At 33.5% G+C, this 21,253-nt stretch overlaps 1 protein-coding gene across 1 annotated transcript; it reads left to right on the forward strand.

The window, feature by feature from the left end:
• Positions 1–6,706: 6,706 nt before the first annotated feature.
• On the forward strand, positions 6,707–20,864 carry LOC123704999 (EF-hand calcium-binding domain-containing protein 1-like). Its single transcript, XM_045653535.1, has 5 exons — positions 6,707–6,876; positions 9,123–9,192; positions 11,347–11,527; positions 12,076–12,186; positions 20,679–20,864. The coding sequence occupies exons 1-5, from the start codon at positions 6,756–6,758 to the stop codon at positions 20,862–20,864; spliced, it is 669 nt and encodes a 222-aa protein (XP_045509491.1). The 5' UTR covers positions 6,707–6,755.
• Positions 20,865–21,253: the final 389 nt, after the last annotated feature.

Here is a 21,253-nt window from a genome sequence, read left to right on the forward strand (position 1 = left end):
TGTAACAGGTACTGATTCGCAGTATTCATTGGGATTAACCTCATGCTGTTATCATTGCATATTGAAATATATTTCAAGACACGTAAACAACCTAGGTTCCTAGGAAATAATCTAGATTCATTAACATTGACATTTCCTCTCTTCTTCTCGATTTCATTTACAGTTAGTTTCTTGTAATTTATATTATTATGATTGCTCTTAAGTACCACGTCCCTCGTTTGACATTGAAGTCCATGATACTTCCTTCCTATACTTCCTTTTTTCAGAATAGAAATAAGGTTTCGTGGTGGTACGGGGGCATTTATGCATTTCAGATTGCACTTATAAAATATATTTTTCCTTGTAATGTGGTGATCAGCGAATAGTATGAAATATATAGTTATATATTTGGAAAAATTGTGGGGATGAATGTAGGTCAATAACACATGAGTTATAATATACCTACTTAATTTTGCAGTTCTCTCACTCTCTTTTTGAAGCTCTCATGGACTGTATTTTTTAACACGCTTTTATTGAAATAAAATAAATAACAAATAAAAATAGTTTATTTGGAAACAATACATAAAATGATGAACCTAGGAACTCTTGCCTGGGTGAACGGATTTTGATAAGATTTCAACTCTGGAAATTTCCGTTAGGTTGCTTAAGTTTTTGTTATATAAACTAATATTATAAAGAGGAAAGGTTTGTAATTATGTATGTATGTATGGTTTTCACGCATAAACTACTGGACCGATTTTGATGAAATTTGGCACAGACAATCTTTAGACCCTGGGAAAGAACATAAGCTACCTTTTATTGCGAAATATGTACCACGGGCGAAGCCGGGGCGGACCGCTAGTAAAATATATATTGTTGTCTTGGCCACCATTTACACAAATCTTATGTATTTATGTGACATGTGTTGGTTCTCGTTTCGGAGCTAATCTTTGAGCTAATGTTTTCGATGACGGATTTGTCAAGGGATAGGTACAGCTGAGACCTCGGCTCGCGGTATGACGTGTTAAAATGGATCCGCACTTTATCAGTTTCGCGTGATACTCTGTAGCGTCGATGTGTTATGTTTGCTAGTGTTGACGTAAAATGATTGCGATCATGATTCTCTTCGCATGATACACCCCGATCGCTATTAACCGCGTATGTGATACGTGTCGTAAATAAATTTTATAAAATTTAGTATTTTAATTAAGATGTTAATGCCTGCCTTTATACACCTAACACTTATCCCTTGCCTAAGGGGTCGCCTGGTAGAGATCACTCTGAAGTGATAAGGCCGCCCCATTATACATAGAAGCTATATGAGAATTGTTATTTTCTTTTCCATTTTATAAAACTATATTGTGTAATAAAAGTGTTTAATAAATAATAATGACGTTTAGATACGGTTTGGTCACACAGGATACGCGTACTTGATACGATACGATACGAATACGATACAAGAGTGGGCCCACCGTAATTAATCATCATCATCATCATCATCATCATCATCATAGCGATTTTACTTGTTTAAATACAAATAGAGAATTAAAAATATATGTTTTTTTTTTAATAATCTTTCATTTTTGCAAATGTATAAAATCGCATAATCCTACTTATATGGTGAGGATGTGTTTACGTATGAATGTATGTCTCTTTCACAAAAAAATCCTTCTACTGGACAGATTTGGATGAAACTTTACAGTTTTATAGCAGTTTATACATTAAAATAACACAAAAGCCAGAAGTACTTGAGTTTGCCCGCGATTTCGTCCGTGGGAGAAACCATGCTGTATTTAAGTATGTTTGTTACTATTTAACGCCTAAACCACTCAACGCTTATTGATTTGATGAAACCTTGCTTTTATAAATGTAATGTAGTTCTAGTACCAGAATAACACATGAGCTATAGAACTACTTAATTTAAGTGCTGATTTACAGTTTACACAGGGTCAGTAGACAAGTCAGTCGCGGCGCCGAAAATCGGCGCCGCGACTGACTTTAACTGTTTACATAGACTTCAAGCCTCTGTACTGACTTCAAATCTGTTTACACAGGGTTTTTTTTCGGGTCAGCACTGATTTGCCTCGAATTTGTAGTCAGTTACTGACCCTGTGTAAATCAGCACTTACACGCGCGGCACAGCTGAGCCTTTAGACAAGTGGCAGATACGCCAAGGAAAAGAAACTGCTGTCTCTAATTATTATTGACATAAGCTCATGACATTTTGGTATTGGTTGGTACTTGGTAGTATGACCGAATCTTAGCAAAGTCATAAGGCTATGTCAATTTGTATCGATAGCGGATTATATTTCTTAGCTTTGGTGCCATTTGTCTCGGGCCCTTGTTTTCCATAACTTTTTGAATTTACGAAATGTTTTTCAGAAGCGCCTTGAAAAATACGCGTGTTCGGAACCACGACTTGGAACATTTGTAAAGAAACACCTGAAACAATGGGAAATGACGAAACAAAAATATAATGTACAATTTTTTTCATCAGTCACCCTTTATTTTCGGTATAATGAATTTATTTTGTTAAGATTTCTTGCAATAAGTTAAACATTGTTGTTTGTAATGAATGAAAAACTTTTTTAAATAAGTGAAGAAGTACAAATTTCTTTAAAAGTACGACGACTTTTCAAATTATATATTTAGCGTTTGTTTTTGATTTTAAATTTTGAAGATTTAATTTTTTATATACCTACAGTGTGTATTCTGTTGTATAACGTAGCTGTTATGTTTGGTTATATACTAGTATATACCCATCTACATAATAACGTCATATATTTATAGAAATACATCATGGTTGGATTGGTTTACAGATTGTTCAGTTGATAAATTTGGTTGCGAATACCTGATATTAAAAATATAAGCTCTGAAACTACTTAGATCGATTTAGATGATCGCTATATTATTCCACACAGGACACAAAAACTGGTTTTATTTTTCCTTTACCCGGGCAAAGCCACGAAAATATCAAATAGTCACTTTTCACAATCTAATATAAAATTCTATAGGTATAAAATCTTAATAGATTAAAGACAGACAGTTTAATAACCCATATTAAAAAAAAATGTTATAATAATCAACTTACCGTATTGTAACTTCAATTATTAATAACTATTAAAAAGCGAGATATACATGTAATATATATCTCAGATATACATGTATTATAATATGTAATGTATGTTATAAAAAAATTAAGCGTGAATAATAACTAGAGTCAAATAATGTTTTTAGTATAATCGATCAGTATCACTTACCAAAGAGACAAATCATCACACTCCATCCCAGTATTCTTTCGCAGACCATCTAGTTTTTTGGCTCCTTCCATATATCGAGAACTCGTTTTATGAGAGTACCTGAAAAAAAAAATTTAAACCACACTTTAATATCTAAAATTGTACAAAAAAGGTCCAATAAAGATTTTTTTTAAAAGAACTCATTAAATTATTGTATAGTCACATATCCTTGATAAGTGTACCTACCGAATTTGAATTAAATCTGTCCGCTTAAAGTGATTCAAGATCTATTCAGGAGACGGTAACATATTAACAGAGACTTACATACAGGTAAAGTTAACAAAAGCGTATTAAAAAAATCCTTTTTATTCTATAAAAATTTATAGAGAGTTTCATAATAATTATTATGTATCAATGTATTATTTTAGTAATTAGATATTCCCAAAACATATCTATGTTTGTTACCTGTAAACTGAATCTACGAAAAAAATACATAGACAGTATAAAAGCTCTAAGCTAACAAAAATAAGATAAACACTGGAAAGTCAATATCAGATTTACGCGGCGGAACAAAAACTTTTTTATAATGTTACGACATACTAATTTAGTTAACAGGTATCCTGCGTCTAGTCTCACTGTCTCACCCTGATAACAGGTAAAGTAGGCCTTAGGGTTGGTCGATTCATTTTACGCATACAAATTTAATGACAAAGAGGGAATCAAAATAGCGCATGTTCTATTTATATCGTAAAAACGTTAGTCGTTATGTTTAGTATAATATATCTACAATTGTATCATTAATACTACCTAATCCATACTAATATTATAAATGCGAAAGTAACTCTGTCCGTCTGTCTGTTTACTCAATCACGCCTAAACTACTGAATCAATTTTCATGAAATTTGGTATGAAGATATTTTGATACCCAAGAAAGGACATAGGCTACTTTTTATCCCGGGAAAATGACGCAATCTCGGAAATCCCACGGGAACGGGAACTATATGCGGGTTTTACTTTGACTGCGCGGGCGAAGCCGCGGGTGGAAACCTAGTTTCTAATAAAACACAATCTCTATATAGAGTCACAATTAAAGTCTAATTCGCATTTTTTTACTGTTATTAGTACTATAATTATTACAGGTCGTTGGGAAGTTGAGAAACTGGGTATTTGTATAACAATATCGTATATCGATAAATGACAACCGTTCCTCCATTTTATTCAACTCTCGGAAATCTCAAAGTCCAGAATGAAAAGTTTTTATCACGATGTATGAAATATTCTGAACATTGTAACATGAACATGATGGTGAAATGCAATACGTAACATTGATTTACATAAACGGACAGGAAAATGGAAAATTTTCCTTCCGCCCGCGGCTTCGCCCGCTTTGTCTAAAACCCAAATATTTTATACTAAAACCATCCTATTGAATCACTCTGTCTATTAAAAAACCGCATCAAAATCCGTTGTGTGGTTTTAAAGATTTAAGCATATATAGGGACATAGGGGCAGAGTAAGCGACTTTGTTTTATACTACTTAGTGAAAAGGGCAAGGAACTAGAAACAAAAATCTAGAAAGCTATTGACTAATTTGTAATGGACAGAGATTAGAATTGCTATGTTAGATTTATTAAATATGAAAGGAAGTTAAAAAAACTTATATTGCCAAAGATAAAACAAGAAGATTTTTTACATTAATTATTGACAGTTTGATTCGATATAATTATTTATTTTCAGACGAAAATAAACATCGTTAACAATCTCCCGATTTCGTTGATTACATTGAAAAAATCAGAGTTGTTTTTGTTTGTACAAAATACAAATAAATCCAATTAATATACGCCCAAGATAGGAAAAATAAGTGCACCCACATTTAAAGGAAAATTCCATAGACTTTGTGATGGAAAAATTATCTTACAGGCATTTTTATTATTACAGATTTCAAGGTAACAGGGAATCTGATTAAAGCAAGCTATCAAAGGAGTTATGTAGCGAACTAATAATTTTTAAAATGAATCAAATTTTCTTGTTACATCAGTTCCGATGAAAAATTTCTAATTAATCTAATAGAAGGATAGGTTTTATTATAACATAATTGATTTAATACTAAAAAGTGGTATTACTTATATCATATTATTTAACTGTTTACACATATTAATATAAATAAATTAGCTTTGACTTTCTAAGAAATTAAACAATTTTTAGCGGATTTTAAACGCGATTTATTCAATAAATTATTTAGCTCAATATTTCGAACGCTTTACGAGGAGCGTGGTCACGTGGATCTGTCTCCTCGTGACTACCTATACGCTCGCTTTAAATGAATAAATCGAGTTTAAAATCCGTTAAAATGTTTTTAATATTTACTTGCGTAAAATCAAACACAACAACGAAAAAAGTTCTAAGGTCTAATGAGATATAACATAGATTCTATGTTTCTAGGCGGTGTTGTAAATCTATTTAAATATAATACCTATTAATCAAATTAATAATAAATAATATTTTGCATATATTGATATGTAAAATATTATGTATTATTGCATTCAAATGTAAAAGCGTACAAACAAAATAATAATCTACAATAAACAAGCAATTACTGTAAAAAAAAAACAAAAACTTACGCAATACGATAATGATAATGACAATTTTGATACAGCTATCTGTAGTATTAAAAAGAGGCCGGCGATACATTTGGAATATGTAAATTCGCGATTTAACCGTTACTTTATGGCGGGAACAATTCTAATTGGTCGGGTAGGTCGTGCAATCTGTGGCGTCACAGCGCATCTAACTCCGTCGCGCTTCGCTTCAAATTATTAGCTATAGATATGTCCTTTAACATACAGCGTGGACTGTTTACATATTTTATTAATCGTATCGGTACCTTCTAATTTACTCAAATACATAGCGCTTGCAGCAAGCAAGACAGAGACGGGTAGCGTTTTATGAACGTGGCTTCAAGTTTCGAATTGCGCTTGATTTGGGTAGCGTTTTAAAACGTGTAGTGAAATAGTCCTTAGTTGCATTGTAGTTTATACAGGATGTGGAATTATATTTTATGTAACTAAAGTGAATATAATTCAATAATAATATCCAATATTTCAAACCTTGATACAAGTTTTGTAGGTAACCAATAGTTGTACTAAGAAAATAGTTACAGTACTTTTGAACTAAATTTATTTAGCGATATTTTTTCATGTGGTGTAATATTTTATCGTATTCATTACCTCGGGAACACTCTATATTTATTTTTAATTCATTATAAACTTCTAGAATATACTAGTATCTGTATTGAGTATCTAGGTCAGTGGGCCTGAAACAAATAAATTAAAAACCAATCAAGTATATTGTCTAGCATAATAATTAAACCTTCATGTCTATGATACGTCTAGCCATAAACAATCTGACATACCTAATATAATTACTTTTCTCTATGGATACTAGATTTCGTATCACAAATATTACAGTCAATCTGTCATACATTATTTTATAATAAAATTAATGTAACATACAAAAGTTTTTAGATTAAAATCAGAAATGTCGGCCTCACTAGACTCAGCGTTGGACCCAATGGAAGAAATACGATTTCGAAAAAAGCATGGAGCTATTTGGATGGAGATACAGAAAGACACACATTTTACTTTTGACGAGTTGGAACGTATGTTTGGTTATAACTTCTGTACATAGTCTCTATCTCTCGGCATAGTCTCTATCTCTTCTCTATCTCTATCTATATCTATTACTAACCGTTCCGCGCGGTTTCACCCCCGTGGCCCACTCCTTTTGGTCGTAGCGTGATTATATATAGCCTATAGCCTTCCTCGATAAATGAGCTATCTAACACCGAAAGAATTTTTTAAATCGGACCGGTAGTTCTTGAGATTAGTGCGTTCAAACAAACAAACAAACTCTTCAGTTTTATAATATTAGTAAAGATAAAATTATAAAGCTGAAGAGTTTGTTTGTTTGAACGCGCTAAACTCAGGAATTAAGTACTGGTCTGATTTCAAAAAAATTCTTTCGGTGTTGTAACACGCTAAGACCAACAGGAGCGGAGCAATGCGGGTATTGCAAAGTTTGATGCAAAGTTTTGATTAAAATTGAATGAATCCGTTAAAATGTTCATATTTTTATTAATGTGTTGAAATTGAATCAACGAAAAAATAATTCGTAAACATCTTTCTTTTCAAATCAGTTTCATAAGTTGTAAATTTTGAAATAAAGTAATATTATACTTAATTGAAGAATAAACATAATATTTTCTTGCACCAAACCCCATTTTATGAAGGAGTAGAAGGCATTATTGATTAGAAAATTGCCTGCAACTTTGAAGACAGTCAACGGATAGTAGTGTACTTTCATAACTGTTGATAACTAACTTATAAGTATTTATGCTTCACAATATGGATAAGACCTTTCAAAGGAATATTTGATGTTTTTCACAAACTATACTGAAAGGAAAATATAAAGGATAATATTATAAGGTATATTATACCACATTCTTACGTAAAAGCCCATGTTTTTATCTGTATCAAGATTTATTTTCAAAAGAATTTGTGCGTGTACTAGTGTACACACGTAAGAAGTGAAACTTCTTTATGACCTTTATTTTCTAAAAATAACTTACTATATGCAACCACAGATACATGTACGCAACTTTACAGAAAAACGTCGAATCACGCGTGGTAGGGATATGAAAAAGATGGCGCGTAACGGAAAAATTTCACGTGTAACGAAAAAATATTACACTAAATTTTTTTCCAACCCCGATAAAGAAGTTTCACTTCAAAAAAGAAAAAAGAAATTATTATTCAATGTTAGATTTTATTTCCAAACAGAAATAACAAGACGGACATCAAACCGAATATAATAAATGCATATTGAACTACTTAAAAATTCTTTTTACCTCATACTACGAAGTTACCTTCAGTTCACACGTTGCAGTATTTCATGGTGAATAATATATGAGCATTTGGTAACTTAGTAATTTTCTCTTCTATAAAATTGAAAGTGCCCTAATGCCGCAATACTTACTTACTTATCCAATTAATTAGAGACTACACAATTGCAGTTTGAAAAGTTTCATTTCAAGTTTATTATTTTCAAGTGACTAATCATTTTAGGAATACATATATATATAAATGCAATAAATCTGACTAACCCTGAATAAAATTTCTTAAATTAAAAATCTGTAATTAATGCGAAGGAAATTTAATGTTTCCTATATGTGTTATTTCAGTATCTTTAGGACTAAAATTCATTAAAAAAACCTTTATTGTGATACTTTTATTAATAAAGTGGAAGAGAAGCTCTACGCTTATTATACAATTTAAATAATGTTCACGTATTTTGCATAATTCGAAAATGTATTATTCGAAATATAAACATCAATATTTCTCACCATACCCACCTACTATTTAAGCAAATGTTTATATAAAGAAGGTAAATCGTCAAAGAACTAAATAAGTCCTACAGCGCTCTAATGATGGTTTGGGCTGACAGCTTAATGCCTCCCTAACATGCATTTACTACCTATATTTGCATTTTACATTTACAACCATACTTTGAAATGTCCAATTCAATTTTGAATAAATAATTTTGACGAGATAATCAAAAGGGAGAACTCACTAAGCTGCCGAGTATGGACATGTAGTGTTCGTCTTACCGCCCCATTAATTAATTAAATGAGTGCATTCGTAGCACAAGCCTAGTATTATACATAAATATTGTGACCTTCTAGTTACGTATAAAGCTTCATATTACAGCTATTGATCCTCATTTCGCTGTATGCTTTTGAAATTTAAACATCTCTTTACAAGCAAATAGATGGAGAACTTCGTTTGGGTCATAATTTTGTTTCTTTTATGCATTATGATGCATTACATGTTCTTCTTTGGTTCGCAGAAATAATGGTGATATTTTTCAAAATACAAAAGCGCGACGAGAAACCGGCGGGGTCGGATTTAATATCAAGGTAAACGGAACGTTTGTAAAAATTATATAGCTAAATAAAAAAATAAGTAAAATAAAAAAATATAATTAGTTTAAATTTACTTATAACATTTTCGATCGATTTTGAGTGAAGCGCATTAAAAATTTGCAACTACAATTAGGTTTCCCGATTAATAGAATAAAATGTAAAAAAGCGCTATGACTTGAGAACCCTCTCTCGTGTATGGGGAAATAAAAATTAATAATAGGTACTGTATTGGTATTAAATTTTTACTTAAAAATATTTTACAACTATTACAGTTCATTAAAAATAAAAATATTGCTTCCTGAACCTAGTGGATTCAAAATTCAAACTGTTCAAAGATAAAATACTTATATAAAAATAATATTAAAAATACTAAATCAAAATCTTTTTCTATTGTTAATTACACGATGCGAAGACAAAACATTTTCTGGTTCATCAGTTAGATAATGGATAGGTAGTGGGAGTAATGTTTAATATTTTTCAGACATAGAAAAAATCAGTTGTTTACAAAACTGCCATTTCTATATTATTTTCCACTAATCCAATTAATTGTTGTTTTTCAACATTAATTAAGCTACAATTTCTGTATTTACTGAACCCGTTAATACACTTTTTTCAACATTTCTTTGTAATGAAAGTAATGAAAACAACAACAACAAAGCGGAAAGATTTGTAAACACTTAGTGTATTTAGTTTGGATAAATATTTTCATAAACATACTTTGTTTATAAACTATAAAGTAGTAAAATATTATTTATAGTTGCATTGAATTTCAGTTTATTTGATGTAAGGCGAGCTCATGGAAACGCGTTTAAACTTACCTATTTCCGTATAAGCTTGACGGGATTCATGAGCTTATAGTTTTCATATTTGAGTAAGAAATCGTTGAACTGGAAGATATGTAAAAACAAAGAACATACGGGGACTGCGAGTAATGGATCTATATCGGAGAACAAAAAAAAAAGTGTCATACCTACGCTATATTTCCTAAAACTTGGAAATAATCGAAAAATTAATGCGCGATCTTATATAACAGACATCAGACATTTCTCGTAGGCATAGATGATGAAGATGATTATATCAGAGTGCTATTGATTGAAACATAATATATTTAAATAATAACTGACGTCATAATGTACCTACCTACCTAAATAACTTAAAAACATTGTTATATAAGTAGGTACCCAGTACCCACTCTATGAGTAACTATAATATTTATAATTATTTAATAAAGAGTATGAATTTAACCAATATTTTTCCTGAAAAAAATTGTCGATCAACATTTTATCATTCATCAGTTTATAAGCCGGTATAAAATTTCACCTAATAAATTGGGTTTCATGTGAAACTCAATATAAAAAAGGCGTAAGAGATAATTGTGTTAAACCCGCGCGCAGATTGCATGAGCTAGTGCAGGTAAACCTCTCAATTATCAATTTTCACAAACATATTTCACAAACTTTGATACAAACATTTATCCCAAAGGCTTGGTCCGGGGATAATTATCGTAGTACCTAAATATAAATACCGGGGATTATAATATTTGTTTCATAGTCACTAACGAGACGTGGGAGACTATGTAAGCATGTTAAAATTTTAATTGGTGCATTATTGTTGTTTTCTTCTACTTACTACCTACACAACGCCCTACGTTGTAATATTATCAGGCTTAAGTAATATCTGAGTTTATAAACTATCTATCAATAATATTATGCAAGTCTATTTCCGTAATTTCAAACTAGATATTTATTCCTACAAAGATATCTTATATCTCAACAGAAAGAGTTTACAATTCTCAATACCATTTGTTGATCTAAATATTCTCTGAATACGGGATCTAGTTCCATCAGCTTAGACCGTATGCTTTTTGCGACTGATTTATTTCATTAGCAATATGCGTCTATGCTTTCACGTTGGATATCGGATTAATTGGGATGTGGTATAAAGAAATTGAATTTTGTGAAAATGTCCATTTAGATTCCTCGTATCAATACCTGGCTGCACAATGGTATTATCCTAATGGATGAATTTTAGCATTTGCATTCTGTAAGCTTCTATTACATTAGCTATATCATGGAATAACTCTTTGTCGTTTTTAAATCGGATTATGTCCGGTTCTAATATTCAATCACTAATTGATATTTTTTTCAGAGCGCACTTTAGGGATGTTCTTCATACCGGGTTGGGGATGACGGACGCTTATATGATGGAGCGTGTTATGGTGGCCCTGGACAGGGGGACCTCTCCCTACGTTACCATGGCAACGTTTGCGAAGGCAATGTCTCTGTATCTACGGGGTGATTTGGAGGAACGCATTTCTTATGCATTTACGGTGATTTTGTATTTATGCTATTGAATTTCCAATTAAAAGTATGACGTTAAGACCTACTTAAATACTAAAAATGCAAGCACTAATTAGTATGATTCATAACTTTGGCGAGTCAACTGGAGTCTTAACCTATTTCGTGCCTTTTAGAACTTGGTCTAGAATATCCAATGAAATTGCTTCGAATTTGATAGACGAGCTTTCACACCATATTCAAATGAATAGGTGTTAAATATTTTAACGTAAAAGCAATTTGCTTTAAAGATAATATAGGAAAAGTATATTATAACAAATCGTCAGAAATAGTTACATAAAAAATGAAACCATAACACTAGTCAAAGCAAATATGCTTAATATTCTATCCCACTGACCTTTTTCTTGTACTCATTAAATCGTACCGATTGACTTTTATTGTTGACCATTTATTTGACTTTCCTGAAGCTCTTTAGCGTGAATTATAAAATAAGAACCTTGCACGAAGGTAATTTTATGATTTCAATAATCTGTAATTAAATTGATTTGTCGATTGGATTGATGTTTTACATGACTTGCAGTGTTACGACCTTTTGGGTGAAGGCCATTTGCGGAGAGAGACTATGTATCAGTGTATGAAGAAGAGCATCTCTAAGGCTTCGCGGGATGACGACGTGGAAGAAGCTGTGAAGGTGCTTACAATATTTGCTTGGAATTAATTTTATAAAGGGAGATTTTTTTTGCCAAAAATATTTTTTGAGCAGGTTTAGATTGTTTTAAATTTTATGAGTCGAACGGAAACAGCCTCAGTTAGAAGTCGTAGCTGTAAAAAACAGCCAATTGCGAGGCAGATTCGTATAATAGAACATTATTAAATGTATGTGGACCCCTTAAAGCCTGTCCCAGACAGACGCGGCCTGCGGTGGCGATCTGCTGTTGCCTTCTTGCTTGACCGTGATAACAATATACTGCCGCGGCCGCGGTGGCGGTCATTCTAACCTACAGCGGCACATTAGCTCTCGAGTCTCACCTGCAAGTGGACGTTAGTAATGGCCAATCGTACGAAGTTTTATTGCTTTTATTGCCCATATTTTGTTTTTAATTCTGTTGTTTTGTTTAGTATTTATTTATTTGGTCAACCAGCATTTGTTTACAATAATTCTTTAATATAATTATTATATAACATATAGTTCTTGCGATAAAGTAACAAATAATTAGAGGTTAACACAGCATGCGCCAATTATACAGAGCTATTTCTTAAGAGTAGTAAGTCTTTATGTGATGTATCATACAAAACTGGGTAATTTTGCACTGTTTGAATAAACAACTCAGTGTTTATAGGCATAATTTCACGCGGTACACGGCCTGTTGCAAAAATTTACAACTGATCGCGTAATGACCGCCTCAGATCCGCGCGCTCATTCACACAGAAGCGGTGGCGGAGAGGGCGGGGCTTGCGGCCGCGGTAAGCCGCGCTGTGACCGCGTCCAGGCCGCGTGTGTCTATGTCGTTCCTAGAACTTTCAAGTCATCCAACTGACCGCCACCGCCACCGCCACCGCAGGCCGCGTCTGTCTGGGACACGCTTAATATAGTATATTACATTTTTTAGTATTTGTTATTACAACGGAAATACATCATTTGTGAACTTTTCGGCTTTCTAGCTATCACGATTTATAAGATACAGCCTGGAGACAGACAGACAGACGGCTTAGTATTAGGTTTTACCCTTTGGCTACGGAACCCTAAAAAGCCGTGTCCGCGAGGTAAATAGGAAATCGTTTGGTCAACGTGACTCGGTCGAGGAAAGCTGCGAGCGAGGGTGCTCGCTATGTAACCTGCCTATTGAAAAATTCTGTTCGCGTATATATATAGTCAGTACCTTATAACTTGAGGAAAAGCGCCAGTTATGTATTTTGCAATCACTGATTGTGACTTATAAATGGTATTTTTCTTGTTTCTCACCAGTTCTTTCAAAATGGATGATTTGCGCATCTGTCGGCTTTTAACCTACAGTTAGATACTTTTTCATAAAAATAGTGCGGGTAAGGGTACGTTGGTAAGTTTACTATGTTTTCAGAGGGTTATGTCAGTCAGGGGGTACAGAGAACAGAGAACAGGGGGTACAGGGTATGTCAGATTTTTTGTGCTCATGGGGCTGTCGAAAAATGAATCCTGAAATTGTAACGCATACTCAAACCGATGTGCTAAGGAAACAGAATATTTAATAGTTCACTTTGCATATGTAAATATCGAATATGTAATAGCCCAATCGATACATGGAATTTGAGCAGATCGCACGTTAGGTTTACGGGATGGATTAATAACCTTTTCCGTATGCAAACATTTGGAGATTTTATTACATGTAAAGTGATACCTGAGTGTAGTATTATCCATTTCAATCGAGCTTGTAAACAAACTGACCGGTTGGCTTGGTTGGTAGTGGCCCTGCCTTCCAAGCCAGAGGTCGTGGGTTCGATTCCCACCCAGGGAAAATATTTGTGTGATGAACATAGATGTTTGCTATGTGTCTGGGTGTTAATTATATAAGTATTTATTTAAAATTATATATGTATGTTTATCAGCCATCTATTTCCATAACACAAGCGAAAGCTTAGTATGGGATCAGAAGATCGTGCCGTGTGTAAAAATTGTCCTGAAATATTTATTTATTTCAGGTTGAAATCTACGTTCATATAAAAGTATACTTTTTTATGATTTGCTTTATTTATTACCGCTTTTATTAGAACAAAATTATACTTAGAAAATTTTAAAAACGCCTTCCGGGGAGAAATTTGGAACAGGTTAGCAGCTAGTATATATTCAGCCTACGTAATTATTTAATAGCGATAATCCACTTTAGCAGGCGTTATTAGTAAGTGGAAACTCGGATTACATGTATTTATCTCAAATTGCGGACATATTACCCAAATAGAGTTAGTTTAGAGCTTATTTGGTTACATCGGATATTATGAAGTATTAGGGCGGCCATACACGAACTGCTTCAAACGGTGAACTATAGACATTCATTCACTGTCGTTCACATGACTTCTTGAGCAGTCGCGGCTTCAAGCTGTCGGTCTCAACTGGTTGAAGCACTACTGCTTGGTCCGTGTACGGCCGCCCTTAGATACGCATCACTTACAAAAGTAATTTTACGATTTTTTTTTGTTCTGTGCTATGGTCAATTTTGTTCTGGGAGTCTTATAAATATGAGTGTGACTAAATAATATACAATTAATTATCTTTAATATATAATTGTCTATTTTTGCACGCTCGCAACTGGCGAATTTGCCTATTGGTAAATATAGAAAAGTAAAAACTCTTTTCGTTCCTTAAATGACTCTACACCACGTACATAATGTCTATACCTAAACATCAAACCTAAACATAATCTAATTCATTGATTCAAGTGTTTTATATATTTAAGAATTCGTAGCAAGATTGCTACGAATTCTTGCTAAATATATAAAACAGAAACTTAAAAACCCAGAAGAATATTATAATAGATCATCTAGATTCTAGGTAAATGACAAATACAAAACCAAAAACTCCGTTCCGACATTGCTTAGAGATTTGTGACTCGTTCAAAATATCGAAGTTTCATCACTGGCCGCGAAAGTTCATCACGACGCCAACTTTACCCTAGCCCCTTTGGTTACATGACTGACTCGTGATAATTTCTTCAGGCGTCCACAATGTAGATATTTCACAATAAAACAATATTGTTCATCCACCCCTTCTTGAACGAGAGGCAAGGCCCGTTCGAAACACGAGGACAGAAAATAATTTCGCTGCGAATTATTTTAATTTTGCTAAGTTTTAATACTTTTTTGTGGAAGCAGCTTTCTAATTATCATTTTATATTTTTCTAAGTATTTAATGGATATAAATTATATGTGACGCGTGACCGCCTCCTTGGTACAGTGGTTGACGCGTGAGCGTAGCACCGAGGCGTCCTGGGTTCGATTCCCGGTGGAGAAGAAGAAAAAAAAATTTCTCGGTCTGGTAGGGCACAGAAGGCTGATCACCTAATTGTCCTTATAGAAAATCGATCAGTGAAACAGATGTATAATGCATCTGGCCCTTACCCTACTAGGGGACATGGGATTTCACCTTTAATGGATATAAGTATGTTATCCTTAAGAGATAGATATCTACTATCCCGGACTTTTCCATATGGTACAATTCATTACTACAACTCATAGGTACATTATTTTGATAAATCTCAAAGGGCGGTGTTTGCGTCGAAAGCTCCCGCCATATCGACGCGAATGTGTTGATTAAAAAAAAAAAACAATTCATTCATTTGTACCAGGCTAACTTTTGCACAGGTAACCATCGTCGTGCAGCCATTTACGAAAATCGCCATGCCATAGTTTTCGGACGATTCCAAATGGTGGTTATAAGTACCATATTGTAGTGATGGTGAAAATAATTTACGTCGGGACAAATCCTAAAATTATATCAAGCTGTTTCATTCTCAGATTTACAGCCTTTAATAATTACTAGTTAATTCGGTTGTAATTTTTTTTTAATGTAGGTATTATAAAAAGTAGGTACCCTCCCTTTCATAATTTCCCTACAGTCAGTTTCACTGTGAATAATGAAAGTAATATTATATTTGGACATAGAAATCTACCTCCAACTAATGAGGAAGTATAAAACCACTATAAAACCTTTCCTTGCATGCCATCTAGTGCCGAGTAGAATATTCAGTACTTTTACAGGCTCAAACCTAGAATCTGCACCATGAAATAAGTCCTACGGCGAAGCTATGAACTAAATTTGTCAGGCCGGCCATTTTGTAGATAAAAGCGATGAGTTGCCACTTTATAATTATGATATTTTCATCTCTGTATGAAAAACTTCCATTTCAATCCTTTTTAACAAACATGTAGGTTTGTTTATTATTATAATTTCCTGACGGATCCTAAGATAATAACTAAAGGAATAATCCCTACTAATATTATAAATGCGAAAGTAACTCTGTCTGTCTGTCTGTTACGCTTTCCCGCTTAAATCTCTCTACCGATTTTGACAAAATTTGGCACAGATAATCTTTAGACCCTGAGAAAGAACATAGGCTACCTTTTATTACGAAATATGTACCGTATGTACCACGAGCGAAGCCGGGACGGACCGCTACCGGATAATTGAAAATCTGTCGCTCTATTTAGTTACTCCAGAAATTAAATGCCACCTTTTGATTTGTCTGTGAAAATTTGCGAATGAGAGCTTTTCAGTTTCCCAACGTTTGAAACAAAGACCAATAGATGGCGCTAATATTAATTTTGTGTTTTTCGCAGAGATTGTAGATAGCGTGTGTAATAAGAAAATGAAGTTCTGTTACGATATTATAATTTATAAGTGATGTACTAAAACTTGTTTCGTCAAATAGAATGAATCGATTATGTGATAGTTTAGTGAATATAATATTAGATAAGACCGGTAAAAGACTTTCTTGAGAACTATTCCAGATGCATTGAGCTCAAACTTTCAAAATTAATCCTCTTGAAAGTTTTCCTTATCGCTTTGCGTTGGAAAGATTGAATGTGAAATTTATAATTGAATTAAATTATGAAGTTCGCTTTAAACTTAAGAAGTTTAGAAGGTGAATCATGCATAGTTGAGAAATGTATTTTAAGTTATATATCCATAAATTTAGGGCCGATTTTTCAATGCTTGGATCCATTCCAGCCTTTCAAGACGTCCACTGCAGGACATAGGCCTCCCCCAAAGATTTCCAAAACGACCGATCACCAGCGGCCTGACTCCAGCGGCTCCCCGCCACTTTGATAAAACGCTTGGATAAAACTAATTATTCGTCGAATAATGTATAAATCTACCATTTTAAAAACGTATTTGACAGTTTACGTGACATTTTAATATTATCGTGTTACTTTATTGGACGGATAAGTTTTATCCAAGCATTGAAAAATCGGCCCTTAGTCAAGTAAAACATATTTTACTTACTAGCGGTATTCCCACTACCTATTGAACAACTCAACCTAAATAAAAGATTACAATAATTTCAAATTATATTGGTTAATTGAAATATGAAATGTTTATTTATTATATTATAACTAGCTTTCCAGCCGCGGCTTCGCCCGCGCAGTCAAAGAAAAACCCGCATAGTTCCCGTACCGTGGGATTTCCGTGATAAAACCTATCCTTTGTCATTTCTCGGGTATCAAAATATCTCTAAACCAAATTTCATGCAAATTGGTTCAGTAGAATTTATATTTTTGGTTTGATGGCATTCAAATGCTATATAAATATAAATTTATAAAGAATAGAAAAAATCGGAATGACGCGAAAGGATGCGGGTTCGAGTCCCGCCTCGTGATCGAATTTTTTCTATTCTTTATAAATTTATAATTGGTTCAGAAGTTAAGGCGTGATTGAGTAACAGACAGACAGACAGAGTTACTTTCGCATTTATAATATTAGTAAGAATGAATAATAACTAGATGCTCTCCTGTGTCCATTATTGTAGTTTTTCAAATCTAAACAAAAAGTCCCTTCAGTTGTTGTTTTGTATAAATATTTTCTTGAGTTATAACTTATAAGTGGTGAAATTATTTCTTTTTCTTTTTTATATATAAAAGTTACACATAATAAAGTGCTCCTTGTCAATAAAAGGAAAGGTTACGTATTACGAACTTTACTAGAATCGCGATACAATATTTAGAAGTGAGAAAAACGTTACGTACAAACTCCAAGGTTCTTCTTAAAAGTAGAAAAAATTGAGCAAGAGTCCTTTCAACTTGTAAAAAATTCATTTCTAATCAACCGCGATTGCTCAATCGAAGCCATTGGTGTTTTGAAAAGAATTTCAACACCCAATTCTGGAAGCTTTTATTAAAAGAAAGTAGTAAAGTATTTGAAACTTACAAATTATATATTACTAGCTTTCTGCCCGCGGTTTGCCCACTCTGTCTAAAACCTAATAAATTATATACTAAGACCTGAATCTTGAATCACTCTATCTATTAAAAAAACATCAAAATCCGTTGCATAGTTTTAAAGATTTAAGCATACATAATAACGGGACAGAGAAAGCGACTTTGTTTTATACGTTAGTCTCATCTATAGCTTTGTCTTTTTACACCTAGAAAAAAGGAATTAATAATACAATATTAACATATGAAAAACATCTTAATAAATCTTAATAAAAATCTTAATAGGTTTTGTGGGAAAATTATTTTTAAAAATAATAAATAAACTAATCATCTTATATTTTATCACAAAACCTTGTTGAATTCACTTTAATTAAAACATTTAACAGCGAACCAGATTAAAAACTACATAAATCCATATAAAATAACTTATAAAAAGTTGTAGGTAGGCTACTTTATATTTTATAGCGGCCTTGAAACTCCACATCACTTTGTTTTAATGTTTTATCACCTGTAAATTTTAGAGTTCCGTGGCCCGTGCCTAAAAGGTAAAATGTTTGTCTGTCAGCCTATCATATCATATCATCTGTCTGCCTGTTCCTTTGTCGCTTGAAAATTTCAGAAAATTGTGGTAAAGCTTGGTGAGGTCATTAATTGGATGAGTGATGTTTTATGCAGTTGTTCTTTGTTTATTTATTTATTTTATTTATTAATACTTTATTGCACCTAAAGATACAAACACTTACAGGCTACAGCATACCTAGGTAACTACCGTAGCTTATTTGTACGGAACCCTCAATGTCGCGAATCCGACTCGCAGTAAAGCGATTTTTTTTCAGTTATAATCTCCCAGATGTCTTAATATTGTGAAAGATACACTCATCTAGATTGCGGTTCAATACCTAAAAATTATATCTAAACTAGCCTTTGTTTTGTCATTTTTATAAAGAAATAGCTTCCGCCCACGGCTTCGCTTGTGCATTAGTGGTATTGCCAGCTATATTTTGTCGCCTATATTTCTATTTCTTATTTCTTATTTAACCACTGTAAACCACATATTCAGAAAGAAAGCTGGAAACTTATAAGTGCTAATTGGCGCTTGTCAGCGCTGGTAAACCGCGCAGAAAAAAAAATATATGAACACGCGCCGATAAGCGCTGACCAGCGCCGACAAGTTCCGACAAGCTTCAACACGCACTGGTCAGCGCTGGGCGCTGCCATATAAAATTATTTGTCTTGGTCTGCTTCAACCTGCTTCCTTTGTGTAGAGCGAACGGTAAGCGCTTATAAGTTTCCAGCTTTCTTTCTGAATACGGCCTAAGTCTTGTTTCCGAGAAAAGTGGCCTTATTCGATATCCGATCTGAGGTTCGGTCTGTAGCAAATTCTTGGGAAGTTCAGCGGGAAACAGATACGGGTATTTCGCATTTATAGTTTAATAAATCTTATTTACTGTTATTAGTTGGAATTCATAAGCGAGATAATAATGGAACCAATACTATAATGTGAAGTGGCGTGCACAGATTGCCCCAAAAATCCACAAATGAATGGCATATTTTAATTATTGAATCCAGCATATGAATAAGCAATCTGCTGAGGATTACGGTCGTAGCGTAACACTGACCTCTGTATATACAGGTTAGGGTCAGGTGAATGATAATTGGCGCGTGAAATCGGAAATATTTTATAATTTATAGAAATATGATAACAGATGTATTATTGCTTGAGTGTTGTATGTATTCGTGTTATAATAATACGTTGTTCATTGTAAATTGAAGTTTTATAGAGCGATGATGATTTTAATAAGGTGAAACACGTTCAAAGTGAACTGAAAAAAAAACTGTAATTTACATTTTTGTACAAAGTAATATTTGATACGATCTTATGAGATTGATAAGTCGATATTTTGCGACCATAATGATTAAGAGTAAAGATTGAACTGAATCGAAAATTTATTGAATACAGCGTAATGATTGGCGTAGCGTAAGCAAAATTAGCAGTAGAACGCTAACCGCGGAAGATTCTACTAGCGCGCAAGAGCAACTTTTTTCTCCGCAACTATTTTGTCTCTCCCGACAACTTTATGGGGAGTTGCGTCGCTACGTGCGCACACTTTCTTACTAGCCCATAGAGTTGATGGGAGAGACAAAATAGTTGCGGAAACTAAAGTTGCTCTTGCGCGCTAGCTCTAACTCTTCAGCCTAGGAGAAACGTATTTCTTTCTTTATTTATTTTATTAAACCATGATCCATTAACACTAAACTAAAACTATTCTCCATTTCCAGGAATTTGTGGATATAATGCTGAAGCGGATGGACGTGGACGTAGACGGTGTCATCAGCTTCGAAGACTTCCACAAGTCTGTCACCCAGACCCCGTCCCTACTGGAGAGCCTTGGCTACTGCCTACCGGAGCGACCGGCCGTGTACGCGTTTCTCGCCACGTGGTGTCCTAATTGGGGCAAAATGTAGATGAAATAAATATATGTAGTAGTAGATATGATCTTGTTTCGTTTAAACAAATTGTAGCACCCCTGACAGACTTTAAAATTGCATACAAATGGATACATGTGAAACGTGTAGTCCATTAATATATTTTTTTTAGAAAGGTATAAGGCCGTGTGACGTCCTCTAGTTAATAGGTCGTAGGGCAAACATAATAAGGTTTCTATCGTATTATTTAAAGTATATTATATTACATCAGTAACAAATTGAAACAGATTTCATACTGCTGAAGAGCTGACCACAAACACCAAACATTTGCACACATGAGCAAATGCTTAGGAATTTCATCATTTGACATTCGCAACTGTGTTTGCGTTTATCTATATTAAAACGGAGCTTAGGGGTAGTTCTTGGTA

The sequence above is a fragment of the Colias croceus genome, chromosome Z, assembly GCF_905220415.1.
Source record: "Colias croceus chromosome Z, ilColCroc2.1".
Classification (NCBI taxonomy): Eukaryota; Metazoa; Arthropoda; class Insecta; order Lepidoptera; family Pieridae; genus Colias; species Colias croceus.